At 45.5% G+C, this 16,662-nt stretch overlaps 1 protein-coding gene across 1 annotated transcript in view; it reads left to right on the forward strand.

The window, feature by feature from the left end:
* Nucleotides 1-16,662, forward strand: part of LOC138807557 (paired box protein Pax-5-like) — a 137,447-nt gene that overhangs the window by 56,847 nt on the left and 63,938 nt on the right. The window contains exon 6 of the mRNA XM_069993320.1: nucleotides 12,124-12,299. Coding sequence (XP_069849421.1) covers nucleotides 12,124-12,299 — 176 coding nt within the window. The remainder of the gene's footprint in view (nucleotides 1-12,123; nucleotides 12,300-16,662) is intronic.

Consider the following 16,662-nt stretch of genomic DNA (forward strand, 5'->3'; position numbering starts at 1 on the left):
GTGTGCATATGGTTGTGTAAGGTGGAGTAATTAGGTACCACAGGACAAGGTAATGGACTTGGACAGTGTGGATTAGAAAGAATAGACTTACCCTGTGACAATGCACAAGGTATTACTTCCTGCCTGCTCTGCAATCATCTTGGTGCTTTTCTGCACACACAGCCCATCTTTTTACACCAACACCAGGAGACTTTCAATAAGGTATTTGTGTTCTTTATATATCCAAGTGCATGTTAAGTTCTGGATAATGGGTAATGGTATTGAGCATCAAGATAGAGAGGAAGGCCTTTTGCACCATGCTCCCCTCCCCTTCCCCTAACTCAAATTGCACCAAATCACAACTATTCCCAGAGTACTCTGATTTCACCGGTCTCCAGGCTTTGCCAATGCTGTTCTCTCTCATTAGAGTGCACATCCTCTTCCTGTCTCTTTCTTTGGCTTACTTCTTCCTACTTCTCCTTAAGATTTAGGAGGGCCCTTTCTGGACTCCTCCTCTATCCAGCATGAATTAAGTGGAGGTGTTTAGTGTAAGGTAAAGAGCAGACTTTGCAATCAGACTGTTTGAATTCTTTTTTTTTGTCGGTCATGGGGCTTGAACTCTGGTCCTGGGCGCTGTCCCTCAGCTCTTCAGCTCAAGGCGAGCGCTCTACCACTTGAGCTACAGCGCCACTTCCAGACTGTTTGAATTCTTGCTCCTTTTCTTAGCTGTGTGACAAGTTATTTAACTTCTCTGTGCCTCACTTTCCTCATCTGTAAAGTGGGAGAAAGAACAAACATTGAACATGAAGGGCTTTTGTAAGAATTTAGTAGGTAAAGCACTTAGAACAGTGCTTTCCAGAGTAAGCTCTGAATAGGTTGAGTTCATACTATTTGCTCTGAGTTTTTTTCTGGATGGAGCCTCAGTCCTGTAGCAACTCTCTGTCCCCACCCCGCTTCAGTCCTGGGGCTTGAACTTAGGGCCCAGGAACTGTCCCTGAGCTGCTTTTGCTCAAGGCTAGCATTCTACCACTTGAACCACAGCACCACATCTGGCTTTTTCTATTTATGTGGTACCGAGGAATTGGACTAAGGGCTTCAGAATTGGACCAAGGGCTTCATGCATGCTAGGCCAGCACTTTATCACCAAGCCACATTCCCAGCTCATGTGGCAGCTTTTCTTAACCAATAGCTTAGGATATGTTGAATAATATATGGCACAATCATATTTACTGGACTCAAACCTGAGTGTGTTTGGTGATTGAACAATTTCATGTTTTCCTTCTCTGAGAGGAAAGATTGAGTGAAACTAATGGTGGAATCATGGTAATTTCAATGGAATTTTCCTCCCTGCCACTTAGATTTTTCTCATCTGTGATGGGCTTTATAACATCACCCATAACATTGATTTTGGTCTTGGCTGCCATGGGGCATTTCCCCAGCAAGAGGCTTGGCCCACAGTAGATGTGTGAGAAATTTCAACCAACTGGATCCATCAGCCTGCACCTAGTATGGGATGTCCTGGTCCTTCCTGACCTCTCCCTGTTGTTGGGCATCCCTGAGTAACTCAAGCACCAAAAAACAAGAGAGAACAGAAGTCCCAAGTCAGTTAGATTAGGGAATAAATGGTATGTTTTACTGTTGTTAGACTGAACAATATATGACTGGCTGCCTTTGCCTTTGGTATGAACCAGGAAGACTGGAGCTTGGCTCAGTCTGCAGAGTTAATCATCGTCTGTGCTCAACATTTTATGAACTGCTTCAAATCTTAGGAGTACATAGAACATAAACTCCTATTGTTTTACTCTGTCCTCTACAGGATCACTGATACAATGGAGTTACTACCCTTTCCTTCCCTACCTTTCCTTTCCCTTCTCTACCCTTTCCTTCCCTTTCCTCCCATCTCCTTTCCTCCCTTCCTCTCCCTCCCTCCCTTCCTCCCTTTCTACTTTCCTTCCTTCCTTCCTTGCTCCCTCCCTTCCTCCCTCCCTCCTTCCTTCTCTTCCTCCTTCCTTCCTTCTTCCCTCCTTCCTTCCTTCTTTCCTTCCTCCTTCCTTCTTTCTATTTATTTGCAATACTGGGATTTTGAACTCAGGGCTCTATGCTTGCTCAGCTTGCTTGCTTGCTTGCTTAGCTGGTAGGTACTCTACCACTTGAGTTATGCCTCTAGTCCTGCTTTTTACTGGGTATTTTGGAGATAGAAGCTCATAGACTTTTCTGCCTGGCCTAGCTTGGAACTACCATCCCCTGTATCTCAGCCTCCTAAATAGCTAGGATTACAAGTATGAGCTACAAGCACCCAATTTCTTTTGTTTTTGAGACAAGGTTTTTGAGACAAGACTGGGTTTATTAATATACATTTAAAGGTGTAAGTACCTCCTCCAGATTGGAGGGTGGGCAAACTCAAGAAGAAGCAACTTCAACAAAGGTTTTTTGTTTTTGTTTTTGTTTTTTTTTTAATTGTGAAAATACAGTACAGAGGGGTTACAATTACATGGGCAAGGTAATGAGTACATTTCTTATCAAGCATTGTTGCCTCCGCCTTTGTTTTTCCTTCCCATCCCTTCCCATCTCCCACCTCCCCTACCCCTCCAACCACTCCTCCACCCTCAGACAAAGTTCATTTTTTGACATAACGACTTGTACATCTCATTGTTGCAATGGGTCCACCTGTATCCCTATTTAAACAATTTGTCTTTTTTTACATCTCAACATTTGTGATGTTGTCTGAGACAAGGTATTGTTATATAACTCAAATAGGATCTTGAGTTCAAGTGCTGGAATTACAGGTATGCACTGTAGTAGCATCTCTCAGGTTCTGGGATTACAGGTATTTCATCATGCCCAACTGCTCTCAGATAGTTCTCTCCCAAGTTCTCTGCTAACTCCAGAGACTGCCACTGTAGAAGGTGGAGCTCCCCTGAACTGCAGAGCTGGAAAGCCCCTCACAAACTAATCAGAATCCCCTAGGCTTGAGGTGAGTCACATGTGGGCTCTGTTTTTAGACAGCTGTTCTCTTAGCAGGAAAAGAAAGAACAATCTTAGAAACAATTTATGTTTTTATACCTTACTGCATGTCAGGTGTGAGCTAAATCTTTTAAGCTTATTCTTACTGAAGCCTTTAATCAATCTGGTGCCATTTTTGTCCCACTTGGTAGATGAGAAAAATTAAGGCTAAAAAGTCATTCAAATGTCATGAGCTTTTTAGACTCTGAGGGGAATTTGAACCTGGGCCTGTTGACATTGTGCTGTATTCTCCAGCATGCTGAACCACATCTGTCACATGCCCAGCTTCATTCTCATACAGGGGAACAGGTTTAGAAGTGCTTTGCTGAGTATTTGCTATGTGACCTTGAGCAAGTTACTTAATCTCTTTGTGCCAGTTTTCTTAGCTATAAAATTGGGATTCCTCTGAAAATCAAGCTCATGGAAAGGGTTATAAAGAATAAACTTCAAGGGCTGGGAAGGTGGCTCAGTGGTAGAGCGCTTGCCTTGCATGCATGAGGCACTGGGTTCAATTCCCCAGCACCACATAGGCAAAAAGAAAAAAGCTGGAAGTGGCGCTGTGGCTCAAGTGGTAGAGCACTAGCCTTGAGCTGAAGAGCTGAGGGACAGCGCCCAGGCCCAGAGTTCAGGCCCCAAGACCGGACCCCCCCCCAAAAAAAAGAATAAACTTCAAGGTTTAGTTGTAGCCTATTTCGCTTCCTGAGGGAGAGCTGGAAGAAAAGGTAACTAATTGGACCTGGAGGCAGGCTTCTGAAAGGAGGCCGCTTTTAGGCAGAACCTTGATAGGCAGGGATGGAGAGTATGCCAAAAGAGGGAATGGGAGGAACAGTGTCTTTGAGGAGCAATGATGAAGAAAGAGACACTAGGACTGACAGGTAGCCTGCTGAGATGGCATTGAAGGGAAATGGAGGGATGGTCCTTGCTGTTGTATAGCTCATAGAGGCCTGGTGACCTTTGACTTTGTCCTATGGGAGGCTTAGAAGGGTTTTCCTAGTGAAGATGGCAGTGTCAATAGCTATCATCATGTCAGACACCATGGGATCAGAAGACTTACTTCATATGAACCTCTGAGGAGCAGAGAAATGAAAGATAAGATGAGGAAACAACTTGACTTAATGTCTGACACTGAATAGCGTCCATCCAGCATCCATCCATTATTTGCTAGGGGCAGATGACGTACTTCCAATATTATGCAGGGGATCTTGCTAATGTATCCCTGGACCTGGGCCCTCTTTTATAACCCATGTGATTCCTAGACCTTCCTATAGAGAAATTGTAGAGCTGAAGTTACCTCCAGCAAACTTCCTTTCCTTTTTTTTTTTTGTTCATGGTACTGAGTATGAACTCAGGACCTCAAGCTTGCTAGACAGATACTCTACCACTTAAACCATTTCCCAGTCACGTTTGCTTTAGTTGTTTAATGGATAGGGTCTTGTGATTGCCCCCTGCCCCCTGCTGCTCAGACCCTTCCTCTTATTTACATCTCCTGCCTAGCTGGAGGTATAAATCTCAACCACTTTATTTGTTGAGATGGGGAATCTCAATAGCTTTTTGCCTGGGTTAGCTTCCTATTTCTGCCTCACAAGTATCTGGAATTACAGGCATGAGACACCACATCTGGAGTAGCAAACTTCTTAATAATTGCATCAGAAACAGTTACTTGAAGTTGCCAATCAATGGTGGATCAAATCTTGTTGGCATTTGCTTTGTACACATTGCCTTTAGAATTAGCCAGGAGAACAATGCTAGGCTTCCTGGGCTCATTTACCCGAAACTAGAAATGTCCCAGGTCACATTAGCACATTTGTCTGGTCATCCAGGCTCTAGACTTACTGGGGCAGGTGATCTCTCAGCTTAAACAAGTAAAGGCAGAGCTGGGGCTAGAATACTGGTCTGTATCTCTTCCTGCCACCTGAGGAGAAGCTGTGAGGTTGAAAGAAGTTCTGTGAGGACTCTGGCTTTGCCCCTAGGTTCTGTATTGAAACAGAATTTTTTTAGGAAAGCTGGAGGCTGACCAGTGGCTCTAAACATCTTTCCAAGGACCTCTCCACTTCCAGCTAAGATGGAAGCCAAAAGGCCATGATGCCAGAGGGATTTTGGAGATTCCTATTTGTTTTTATCTCTTTCCCTCAGTGAACATCTTTAGACATAATGCGCATGATGATTTTAAAAGAAACAAACCAGAGCTCTCCAAGAAAAATTCAACCCCCCGACTCTGCTGTGCTCTGAGGAAAACGCAATGGGTTTATGATCTTTTAAGACACACAAGAGACAGCTTTCTCCTGACAGATGGGAATCTGAGACCATTTTGCTTCCTCCCTCTTTGCGTGACCAGACCCGATTGTGTAAAGCTTTTAGCTCCAAAGCCGGGTTGTGAATAACATTGGTTTAACCTGAAATTTAAAGCCAGCATTTCTTTGCTCCCTGAGACGGGCTTCCTGCCCCTTGCTCCCCTGAAGCTAGCTTCCAGAATGTTAATTCTACGAGCCATGGTTGACTAAGCCCAGCACTGGGTCTATTACATATTATTTGATTTGGAGTAGAAAAAAAAGATTTAAAGATACCATGCCCCTGGTATACCTTTGTACTTTTTGCTCGTGTCTATCCATATACTTAAACATACTATTCACATCATGTGTTTGGATTTTTCTCCTTGGAATAAAATGGGTCCAAGTATTTTTGTAACCTGCCTGTAAGACCACATTCTCCAATTAAGTCAGACCACAGAGAGATGCTATGAAAGCTGACACTGCAGGCAGGAGGTGTGGACTTGCCCTGGTACAGTGTGTGTGTGTGTGTGTGTGTGTGTGTGTGTGTGTGTGTGTGTGTGTGTGTGTGTGTGTGTGTGTGTGTGTGTGTGTGTGTAATTTTGGATGTTCATTTCTTTTTTTTTTTTTTTTTTTTTTTTTTGTCGGTCGTGGGGCTTGAACTCTGGGCCTGGGCGCTGTCCCTCAGCTCTTCAGCTCAAGGCGAGCGCTCTACCACTTGAGCTACAGCGCCACTTCCGGTTTTCTGGTGGTTTATTGGAGATAGGAGTCTCACGGTTTCTCCTGCCCGGGCTGGCTTTGAACCGCGATCCTCAGATCTCAGCCTCCTGAGTAGCTAGGATTACAGGCGTGAGCCACCAGCGCCCGGCTTGGATGTTCATTTCTATAGCTGCCTCTGAGCACATAATCTCTTTGTATGGCTCCTTCTATTTCTATGTACCCACTATGTGTCACACATAGTACATGTGGCATAACCCTGCCCTCTCAGAACTAGACACCTTTTTATTAAGAGCGCTTATCTGGGTTGATTCTTGTACCTTATTGGTCTGATTATTTGTAAATTATCATTTGCCTTCCCTGCTGGATGGAACTCCATGAAACTAGGGTTGTGTTAGCTTTTGCTTGTGGCTATACTTACTATGTTTGGTTGAGGGAAAAAAATGGATGAATAAAGGTAGGTGGAGGGATGCTGACATGTACAGACCACACATATAGAGGGAAGATGGATGCCACCAGGCATCACTGATTTGTTTGTTTACCCCACAAATATTCCTTGTGGAGCAGGAGATTTGAGTTACCTGTAGTACCCTACACACATACATAAGGCAGCCAATAGCTCAGTGTGGGTGAAAAAGCCCCAGAAATTTGGTTTCTAAGTTAAGGGAGAAAGTGATCAGAGCCCTAACAATGGAGACAAAGAAGCAGCAGGGACAGGAGGGAAGGCATCCTGGAGGAGGAGGCCTGTATGCTTGAAGCTGCATCTGACCTGAAAAATAGGACATGTGTTGATGAATGGTTTATGTTTCTTATGAGCACATCAGATCATGCATGGCTGATAGACTGACTCTGGCACAAACACCTGAAAATGCACGCCCCATCTTTGTGGGTCCTGGTTTCTATGGAAAGCCAAAGCTTAGGAGTTTGGGAAACATGACCTGACCTAAACAGATGAGTGATTCAGCACTGGGACTGGGACATGGAAAGGGCAACTGTTTCCCCAATCTCTCTGGAGGCTCCTTCCGCAGGTCTCAGCTCCTCTGGTCTGAGCTGTCTGGTGCCACTCCAGATTTTCCAGGGATCTCTTCCCTCCCTCTCTTATTCCATTTCACTCTCTATTCTTCCTTCTCTTTCTTTCCTCCTTCTCTCCCTCTCTCCTTTCCCTCTCTCTTCCTTCCTTCTTCCCTCCCTCCCTCCCTCCCTCTCTTCCTTCCTTCCTTCCTTCTCTTCCCTTCCTTCCTTCCTTCCTTCCTTCCTTCCTTCCTTCCTTCCTTCCTTCCTTCCTTCCTTCCTTCCTTCCTGCCTGCCTGCCTGTCTTCCTGCCCGCCTGCCTGCCTGCCTGCTTTTCTCCTTCCTGCCTTTTTTCTCTCTTCTTCCTTTTCTCTTCTGCCTACCCACCCTCCCTCCTTCCTTTCCTCCTTCCCTTCCTCCCTCCCTCCCTCCCTCCCCCCTCTCTTTCTTTCCCCACACTGGGTTTGAACTCAGAACTTGCTAGGCAGGGATTGTACCATTGAACTATACCTCTAGTTCTCTGTTTCTTTCATGTCATTCTTAGCTTGGAGCCTGGAGCAGCAGTCTTTGTTGCCTTGCATTCCCTTTTCTCTCCACTCAATTCTCATCCTCTACTTTTAGTTCAAACATGGCTTCCTCTTAAAGCCTTCCTTGACTCCTCCCATTAGCATGTGTGTACATGTCTACATACTTTTTCTACTTAGCATCTATCACAGTTTGTAATCATCTGTTTATGTGTATGATTATTTGGTATTAGACACCCTCTCTAGATTACAAGAGGAAGCCTGTGTTACTCATTATTCTGTCCTGTTTTTGTTTATTTTATGTTCAATATTTAAGTGTTTATTTGTTCTTTATTTATTTGTTTGTTTATATGCCAGTCCTGGGTCTTGAACTCAGGGCTTAAGCTCTGTCCATGAGCTTTGCGTTTAAGGCTAGCACTTTACCACTTGAGCCACAGCTCTATTTCCAGCTTTTTGGTAGTTAATTGGAGATAAGAATCTCATGGACTTTCCTGCCTGGTCTGGCTTTGAGTCATGATCTTCAGATCTTAGCCTTCTGAGTAGCTAAAATTGCAAGTATAAGTCACCAATGCCCAGCTCAAATTTTTATTTTTTAAATATTACTAGTCCAGAGTAAACATTTGATCAGTATTTGTTAGATTAATGCATACATGACTATGTGATTATGTGTCCCAAGCCTTATTAAAGAAATGACAGACTTTAGCCATCTTCTGTATGAAGGAGTAAATGATGCCACTTCCTTTCCTGTCATTTCCCTCCCCAATAAAGCAAGCATAGAAGGGCTGGTTAGGTCTTGGGCAAGTGCCTTCAGAACAGAATTTTCCCAAGGACCCCCTGTGCATACATTGGAGATATTTCTGAGCCAAGAGTCTCTGTGCTAGGTTCTGCTTGGTGTGAGAGAGTGTCCTTGTTGGTAGGAACCCTGAGTGGAGCCACCTTTCTGGATTTCAGTGGAGGCAGGCTCTGCCTTTCCAGGGCTTTGAGCTATGGAAGGAGCCCAGGATGTGAACCCCAAAGAGCCTGAGGCCATCGCAGAGAGGGCCTGACTGGTGAGAGAGACTTCTCTTGAAGGTCAGAGCATGGCATATCTAGTAGAGCAACTTGAGTGGAGAGAGAGCAGAATGGGGGTGAGGGGTGAGGTTTGGCCCACTTGGAAGCTAGTGAGGCCTTGGTGGGAGAACTGGCTGGCAAGAAGGAGACTTGGGAGGAGTTATGGGCCTGCTTGAAGGCTACAGGATGGGTTAGTTAATTGAAGTACATAGACAGGAAATGATCTTCTCTGGCAGTTAGAAATTCAGTGGAGGCTCTGGGGACTGAGGTAGAGGTCAAATTGTGCCAAGAGTGACTGAAACTACCAAATGGCCTGAAAGAACAGTAGCTGAGTAGAATTAAGTTGAGCCATCTTCCTGAGAGAGAAAGAGAGAGGTATGTATTGTACATGTGATGTGTGTGTTATGTGTGGTGTGTATGTGTAGCATGTGTATATGTGAGTGTGTATGTATGGTATATGTATGGTGTTAGTATATGTGTGTGGGTTGCATGAGTGTGATGCCTGTGTGTGGTGTATTTGTAACATGTGTGTATGTGAGGTGTGATGTGTATGTGTATATGTACAGACTAGGCTGGGAGCTCCTGCATCCTGCTAGTCTTGGGAACCAGGCAAATGGTATCCATAAAATAGGCCCTGATGGAAGAAGGGCCTATGGATAATGTCCTGTGGGCAAGAACAAGCATCTGTCTTTTTTTTTTTTTTTGTCAGTCATGGGGCTTGAACTCTGGGCCTGGGCGCTGTCTCTGAGCTCTTCAGCTCAAGGCTGTGGCTTGAGCCACAGAACCACTTCCAGTTTTCTAGTGGTTTATTGGAGATAAGAGTCTTACAGACTTCCCTGCCTGGGCTGGCTTTGAACCGTGATCCTCAGATCTCAGCCTCTTGAGTAGCTAGGATTACAGGCCTGAGCCACCAGTGCCTGACAAGCATCTGTCTTGAAGGTCAGTGTCACAGGCTGTCAGAAGAGACATCTGGGTTTTATGCTGGGACTCATGAGACAGACCAGCTTCTATTTTGTGGCGGTATCTGATGATTTAGACTGTTCCCTGCCTAGGTATCCTCTGGGGTTAAAATCGAAGTGGAATCTATTTTCTCAGGAGCTTGTAAGCCACTTCTGAAGGCCCTTCCCTACTCAAAATTTGGGTGCCCTGAGCCTGCCAGCCTCCATGGGGACTCTGAAAAGCTAATACTCATATGAATGCCAGGAATTGGTGTCTTCACTTTGTAGGGTGCAGTTGAAGAAGTCTCAACTTGTAGCTGATTCTCAGTGACAGGATATCCCATTGCTTTATACTCCTTCGTTTGATCTCATTCCTCACATGGGTGGGATTTTTTTCCCAGTGGGTGACATGTAGGGCAGCTATAATGGCAGGGGTGGGATCTGGATAAGGCCTGGTGCCAGGGCACCTTTCAATATGAGAGCAGGTGCCCATGTGGCTTCCTGACACCATAGGCAGATGCTCTACCTCAGCCTGGGTTTTCAATATCTCTAGTTAGGCCCCCAGGGACAATAGATGGTACAGAGTCCCAAAGAATGGTAGACCCAAGGTCATTGCCTTTCCAGAATCTTTGTCTTCTGTACTTGCTTTCATCATGCATAGGTCAAGCCAAAGACTTCCAAAAGTTATTTTATCCTATTTGTAAGCATCATCACCAAAGACTTATAGAGTGAATAGCTAAAACTGCAGAAAGCAGAGAATCTAATCTTGCACTTTCTTAACTGATGTTTCTGGGTTTTCATTTGTACTTGATATTTGTTTTTATTTTATTTTTGAGTCAGGGTCTTATTATGTAGCCCAGGGTAGTCTCCAACTTGTGATCTATCTGTCTCCACCTCTGAAATTGTTGGGCTTATAGATATATACTACCATATTTGTGTGTGTGTGTGTTTGTGTGTGTGTGTGTGTGTGTGTGTGTGTATGTGTATGTGTGCCAGTTCTAGAGCTTGAACTCAGGACCTGAGTGCTGTCCCTGAGCTTTTATGCTCAAGGCTAGCACTCTACCACTTTAAGCCACAGCTCTAGTTCCTGATTTTTGGTAGTTGATAGGAGATGAGTCTCACAAACTTTCCTGCCTGGGCTGGCTTTGAATTATAGTCCTCAGATCTCAAGCCCCTGAGTAGTTAGGATTACAGGCATAAGTCACCAACACCAGGCTTTTTTTTTGGGGGGGGGGTCCGATCGTGGGGCCTGAACTCTGGGCCTGGGCGTTGTCCCTCAGCTCTTCAGCTCAAAGCTAGTGCTCTACCACTTGAGCCACAGTGCCACTTCCGGCTTTTTTCTTTTTGCTTATGTGGTGCTGAGGAATCGAACCCAGAGCCTCAGGCATGCAAGGCAAGCGCTCTACCACTGAGCCACCTTCCCTGCCCCCAGGCTTTTTTTTTTTTTTAAAGAACAAAACCCCTTATGTTTCCAAATAACTAACATGTTTAAAATTTTAAAATCAAACAGGGATAAATATGCTGTGAAAATACTCTCCCCCACCTTACCTCATCTACTCAGTTCCTACCTCTCAGAATGAAGTTCTGCTGTAAATGTTTCTCCTATATCATTCATCTCTATGTGACTATTGTTGTGTGTAGTACTTTTTGTTATAGTCCATGCGCTAGAAAATAAGGCTTGTATAATATAAATCTGAGTTTATAAAAATATGTACTATACAGCTTTATTTTCTTCCTATTTTAAGCAAAGTGCTATGTGTTATGTACAATGTGCTGTCTGTACCTTGCTCATTTTTCAGCTAAGGATGTATCTGGAAAATCTTTCCATGCTGACTCACAGAGGAGCCTGTGGTCCTTACTGTGCAGACTATTCATTATGCACATGCACATGGCTTGTTTAACCAATCCCCTGTAAAATAACCTTGGGTTGCTTCCATCTCTTACTCTAACAACCTTGTCCATACATCACTTTCCATATGTGTAAATGAGGCTGTAAAATAAATCCCCTGCCATGCAATCACTCTATCAAAGGGAACATATACTTGTGATTTTGATAGATTTTGTCAAATTGCCTTGCATAGGTGTGTGACCACCTGTATGAGAATGTCTGTTTCCCTATTGCCTTTCCAGAACAGTGTTTTATTGAATGGTCATATTATGTGGTGGCAGTTGTACTGGGTGAGGACATTAGCTCTGGGGAAAATGGTACCACCAGAGTGAATTTCAGTATAGAAGGAGCATTAATACCTGTGATGACGCCTCTGAATCAACCTCAGCTCTAATCTCAGGCATATCATCAAATGTCTCTAGGTCTCAATTTTCTCATCTGACAAATGGGGAAAATAATGATGTCCTATATTTTGTCCAGTTTTTGTTACTATATGAAATATTTCAGGGAAGTGACTTTATAAAGAAAAAGAGGTTGAGTTATCTCACAGTTCTGGAAGTTCAAAGGCATAGTGCTGGTTTTGGCTCAGCTATGCTGAAGGCCTTTTTGGTGGATGATATTACAACAATGGGAGGGAGTGGGCTGGAGGGTGGCCAGGGCCTCTTCCAAGTCTCAGGGTCTAAGCTGTGTTCCTTTAGCAAGCTGTGTAACCTTACCTTACCCTTCTTCTCTCACATTCATCAAAGGCATTCAAGAGTCTCCGGTGCCCAATGGCCACTCACTTCCAGGCAGAGATTTCCTCCGGAAGCAGATGCGGGGAGACCTGTTCACGCAGCAGCAGCTAGAGGTGCTGGACCGTGTGTTTGAGAGACAGCACTACTCGGACATCTTCACCACCACGGAGCCCATCAAGCCAGAGCAGGTACGCTCATGATGCACACTCACAGCTTCTGCCACCATAGTTCAGGCCTGGGTCACTCAGCTGGCTACCTGGAGGCAGGGGCATTTGAGAGATGCTACTCAGAATGGGCTTCTCATTGTTCTTGGCCAAACATGGCCAGTCTCCACATCCCAGTGGGACTTGTTTGGAATGGTCAGTGGTCTCTGGCACCTCTTTCTCTGGCCAGCCAGGGGGCAAGTGACTGGTTTGACTGCTCTGTCATTGCTCAATAGTCCTTTCTCAGGATTCCCTGGACAAGGGGGTATAGTTATCACTGGGCCACTTGAGGTGGTCTTGGGTCTTTCTTCTATCATCCAGGGTAATATTCCAAATATATAATCACTATTTGTCCTGGGGGGTGTCTCACAGCCATAAAGTGCCAGGCCTTCTGTCAGATCACCCTGACATGCTATTAGAGTCTGTAACATCCAAGGGAATGAAGAAGTCTGTCATTAGACAAGCTTCTTCATGGGGCATTAGAAGAGAGGGAAAAAAACCAGAGGACTACCCTTGTTGTATGACTGGCTTACTCTCCCTGTGCAGAGGAGTCAGTCACTGCCTGTATAGATGGGACCAGCAAGATTTTACTGAAAGATATTGAAAAAAATCTCAGGGCCTGAATATGGTCATAAAAGTGCCAAGTTCAATTCTGAACAATAGTTCCTGATGCCTTGTCTATGCCAGGTCCTCAGCTGGCCACCTTATAGCCATAGGCAACATAGACATTGTTCTAGCTGCTAAGAGCAGCCATCTATTGAATGGGACAGAGCCTATAAGCAATAACTGTCCCCAGCACTTTCTCAGCCGGTACTGATGGCAGCACTGGCTTCACTGAGCCTCTCCTTAATGCTAATCAGATGATGCTCCTGGAATTTTCCCACAGAACATTTAAAGCAATGTAGCCCATTTGTGTAAGCTCTCATGGAGAGGAAGGTCTAGAGGTTCTCCTGGGTCCTGACAAGTAAGGAAGGCCTCCAAGGCTACAATCTTATGACAGTTTGTCATAATCACATAACTTTAGGGCTAGCAGGGACAAGAGAGGCAAGCCTTCAACTCTCTCATTGTTTGGAGGCTGAGAGAGGACAGAGCTGTGTGAAGCTGCTTAGGAAGTATGTGGTAAAGGGTGAACATAGCCATTTTGGGTCAGAGAAATTCTCTGCACTTCACAAGATTCACAAGGAAACCGAGGTTCTGAGAGACCTGCTTCATGTAACACCAGATATTAGGAAAGACTGCATAGTGACAGTGAGGCTGACCTGAAGGAAGAAGAGTTCTGAAGCCACCCATGTGTCTTATTCAACTTACTTACTCTCTCATTACTCACTCAGACATATTTCTTGTATTCAGGGCTGGCACAGTGCCAGTCATAAGAGGGATGAGGATGAATCAGGTGCCAGCTCTGCCCATAGTTCACAGGAGCAGCCTGCCATGAACTTGGAGGCCATGAACAAGAGTGTAGTTTCTATGGGTCCTGATGCAGTGTGGAGAGAAAGAATTAGGAGTATCAAGGGCAAGGGTACTGAGGAGGGGACATGGTTGTGGTACTGAAGGACAGGAAGGAGCCCTGCATTACAAGTTTGGTGGGGACTTTTTTTCTAGCAGTGTCCTTCAGAGTGTTGCGGGCATGTCACAAGTCTGTCTCTCTGTGAGCTCTGAGGCGGGGCCAGCAGGCAGACTGAACAATCTGAACGATAATGACTGACTCAGTGTTTTCTGGTTAATCTGTGTCACCTCCCAATGGCATGTGGTAATGAGGAGAGATGGAAGGTGAGGCCGTGGAGCTGGCCTGTTCACACACAGGCACTGGACTATGAATGACATACCCTCACACCCCATTCCCAATCAATCTGGACAAATGATGGCAGGAGCAAGGGGCTGCAGATGGGCAAGGATGCAGGTCAAGGGTACAGGTTCCTTGAGTCTCCTCCTGCCCACTTTCAGTCTGGTGTGTGTTCCATGGGATCTGCCTTGTGAACCCCAGAGTGGCATGGAGGTGACACAGGAAGGAGGCCCTGAGCTGCTGGCTGTGGAGGCTGCCTACTTCTTTCATTAGCGTACACATCAAGCTACGTGAGTTTATGTGTCTCTGTGGCCTAGAGGCCTGGGTGGAGGTTGCTGTTACTTTTACTTCTGCTGGCTTGATTTAGTCCTGGCTCTGCTAGGTTGAACAAGGTGCTTTATCTGGACCTTGCTTTTCATAGCGATGGTCTTAGTTATCATGGTTGGAGGTGACAGCAATAGGATCCTACAGTGACCACAGAGATCTTCCTTACACATGTGGATAGCTGTCACTTTTCAAAGTTCTTTCACATGTAGCCTTTCATTGGCTCTTTCATTGACATGCTGGCTAAGCAGGCTGGGCAGTTTGTGATTCCCCCTTGAGTGGATTAGAACATCTCTCTGGATTGTTCACCCCATTTTCAGGATTATAGGGGCCACAGAGCTGGAATCAGATTTTGAACCATATTGTGTAAAGTGGTGCCATAGGCCCCTATGTGCTGCGGGGCGGGGGGGGGTCTGCTAGCATGCAGGTGGCCTTCTGAAGGCAGAGCCTGTGGGATGTTCCAGAACTCTCAGGGTCCTCCCTTGGCTTAGGGAGGTCACAGTCTGCTGAATTACCTACCCCATCTCCTTGGAGAAGCATTCCTGTTCAGAGACATGCTGGGGTTCTGCTAGTCACTAATGGGAACTTAGAGCCTCCTCATCTTACTGCTTTTCCCAGTTCTGCCTTGTGTGTGTAGCCCTGGCTTGGGCTGTCATCGAGAAACTTGTTAAACCTTTTGCCCTGGTGGCAGATGTTAATAGAGACCCACTCCTATGGGCAATACTATACTACCCACAGTACTATACCACTTATTCCCCAGGACTAAGGAGCAGCCAGGAGGGCCCCCCGACAGTTCATGCTACTCAGTCCAGTGAGCTAGTCAAGTGGTCATGCTTGCTCTCTCACAGCCATTCCCTGAGAGGTTTGTGCCACAGAGGCACCTAGGCAGCCAGGTGAGTGTTTCAGATGAAAAATGGAAAACAGCATAGAAAAAAATCTATTCAGTAGTAATGGCTATAAACCTTCCAAACCTTGAAACACTTCCTTTTTCCAAATGGTTATTGAAAAAGCAATTCTGTTTTCCCTTCATGGAGAATGAGTAAAAATCAACTTGGGGTGGGGTGGGGTAAAGGGACAAATGGTGGTGAATGTGTGCATAGCCTGCGTGTATATGTAGGTGGTGGTGGTGGTGGTGGTGGTGGTGTGTGTGCGTTTGCTGACACCGCAGTAGTAGAATTTGTTTCAGTAAAACTTGCCTTGATGCTGGCTGGGCTGTCATGGGTACTGGCTTTGGTGGAGTGGGTCCCTCCTCCGGCCACCACAGGAAGGCCGCAGAGTGCAAGCAGACTGCAGTATTTACCCTCGGCAGACTATTAACCAACACCAGGCTATTAATCTGGCTTTTGAGCCTTCACTAAAGCCCATAAAAGCTCACAGTTGTCAAATGGAGTTCATTTTAATTTCCTTTCAATCACAGTAAATTATTCAGGTGATAAATCAGCTGGAGCAGCCTCCTGGCTGTAATAGAAACCCTAATTCCTGGCTAATTATCCAGCCCATTGCTGCCAACAGATCAATACGGGTGCAAAATGGAATGGGCCCAGGGCCTTCTCTCCCATAGGGCTAGAGACAGAGAGACAGCTGGGGAAGGGGAAAGGACTGTTGACCTCCCAGGAAGTTCAAAGGTGACGGGGTTAAACCAGGAAAAGGTCTGTCCCTTGTCTGACAGAGAAAGCCACCAGAAATGTCTCCTGCTCTGATGAGCTGCTTAGCCCTCTGAGTGGTGGTGTTTCTCTAGGCTGGCTTGCATTTATTTGCCCAGCATAACAGAGCTTGGCCAGCAGGGATGGCCTCAACAGCTCCCGCAAGGAGCCAGGTACTGCAGGAGATAGATGAAGCTCTGGATGATGCTTTCTGCCTTCAGGGAGCTTGTTTTTCTCACAAATGGGTCTGTGTCCCACTACAGGGAGGTAGAGGAGGCATAAGAAGGGGTGGGGAGACAGACATGTCCAGTTGGAAAAGGAAAAGGTTTCCTGGATTAGGTGACTGTAGGGCTGGCAGGATTCAGATCTGTGGAGATGATAAGATTGGCTGAAGAGAGATTAAGGTAGAAGGAATGGCTCAGGCAGAGATCTAGAGGAGTGGTAGTATGGGAGTTTATACCTGCACTGAGCTATTATCAAGGCCATAGTAAATGCCAGAGGTGTTCTATATTCATTGCTTATCATAGTTTCTACTTTAGGCTATGGAGAACCTTACTTGCTCCTCTAAGTATTCTATCATCCTAAGTATTCCTATCAT

Source organism: Dipodomys merriami, unplaced genomic scaffold (genome assembly GCF_024711535.1).
Source record: "Dipodomys merriami isolate MVZ:Mamm:240054 unplaced genomic scaffold, mDipMer1.0.p SCAF_420, whole genome shotgun sequence".
NCBI classification, from domain to species: Eukaryota; Metazoa; Chordata; class Mammalia; order Rodentia; family Heteromyidae; genus Dipodomys; species Dipodomys merriami.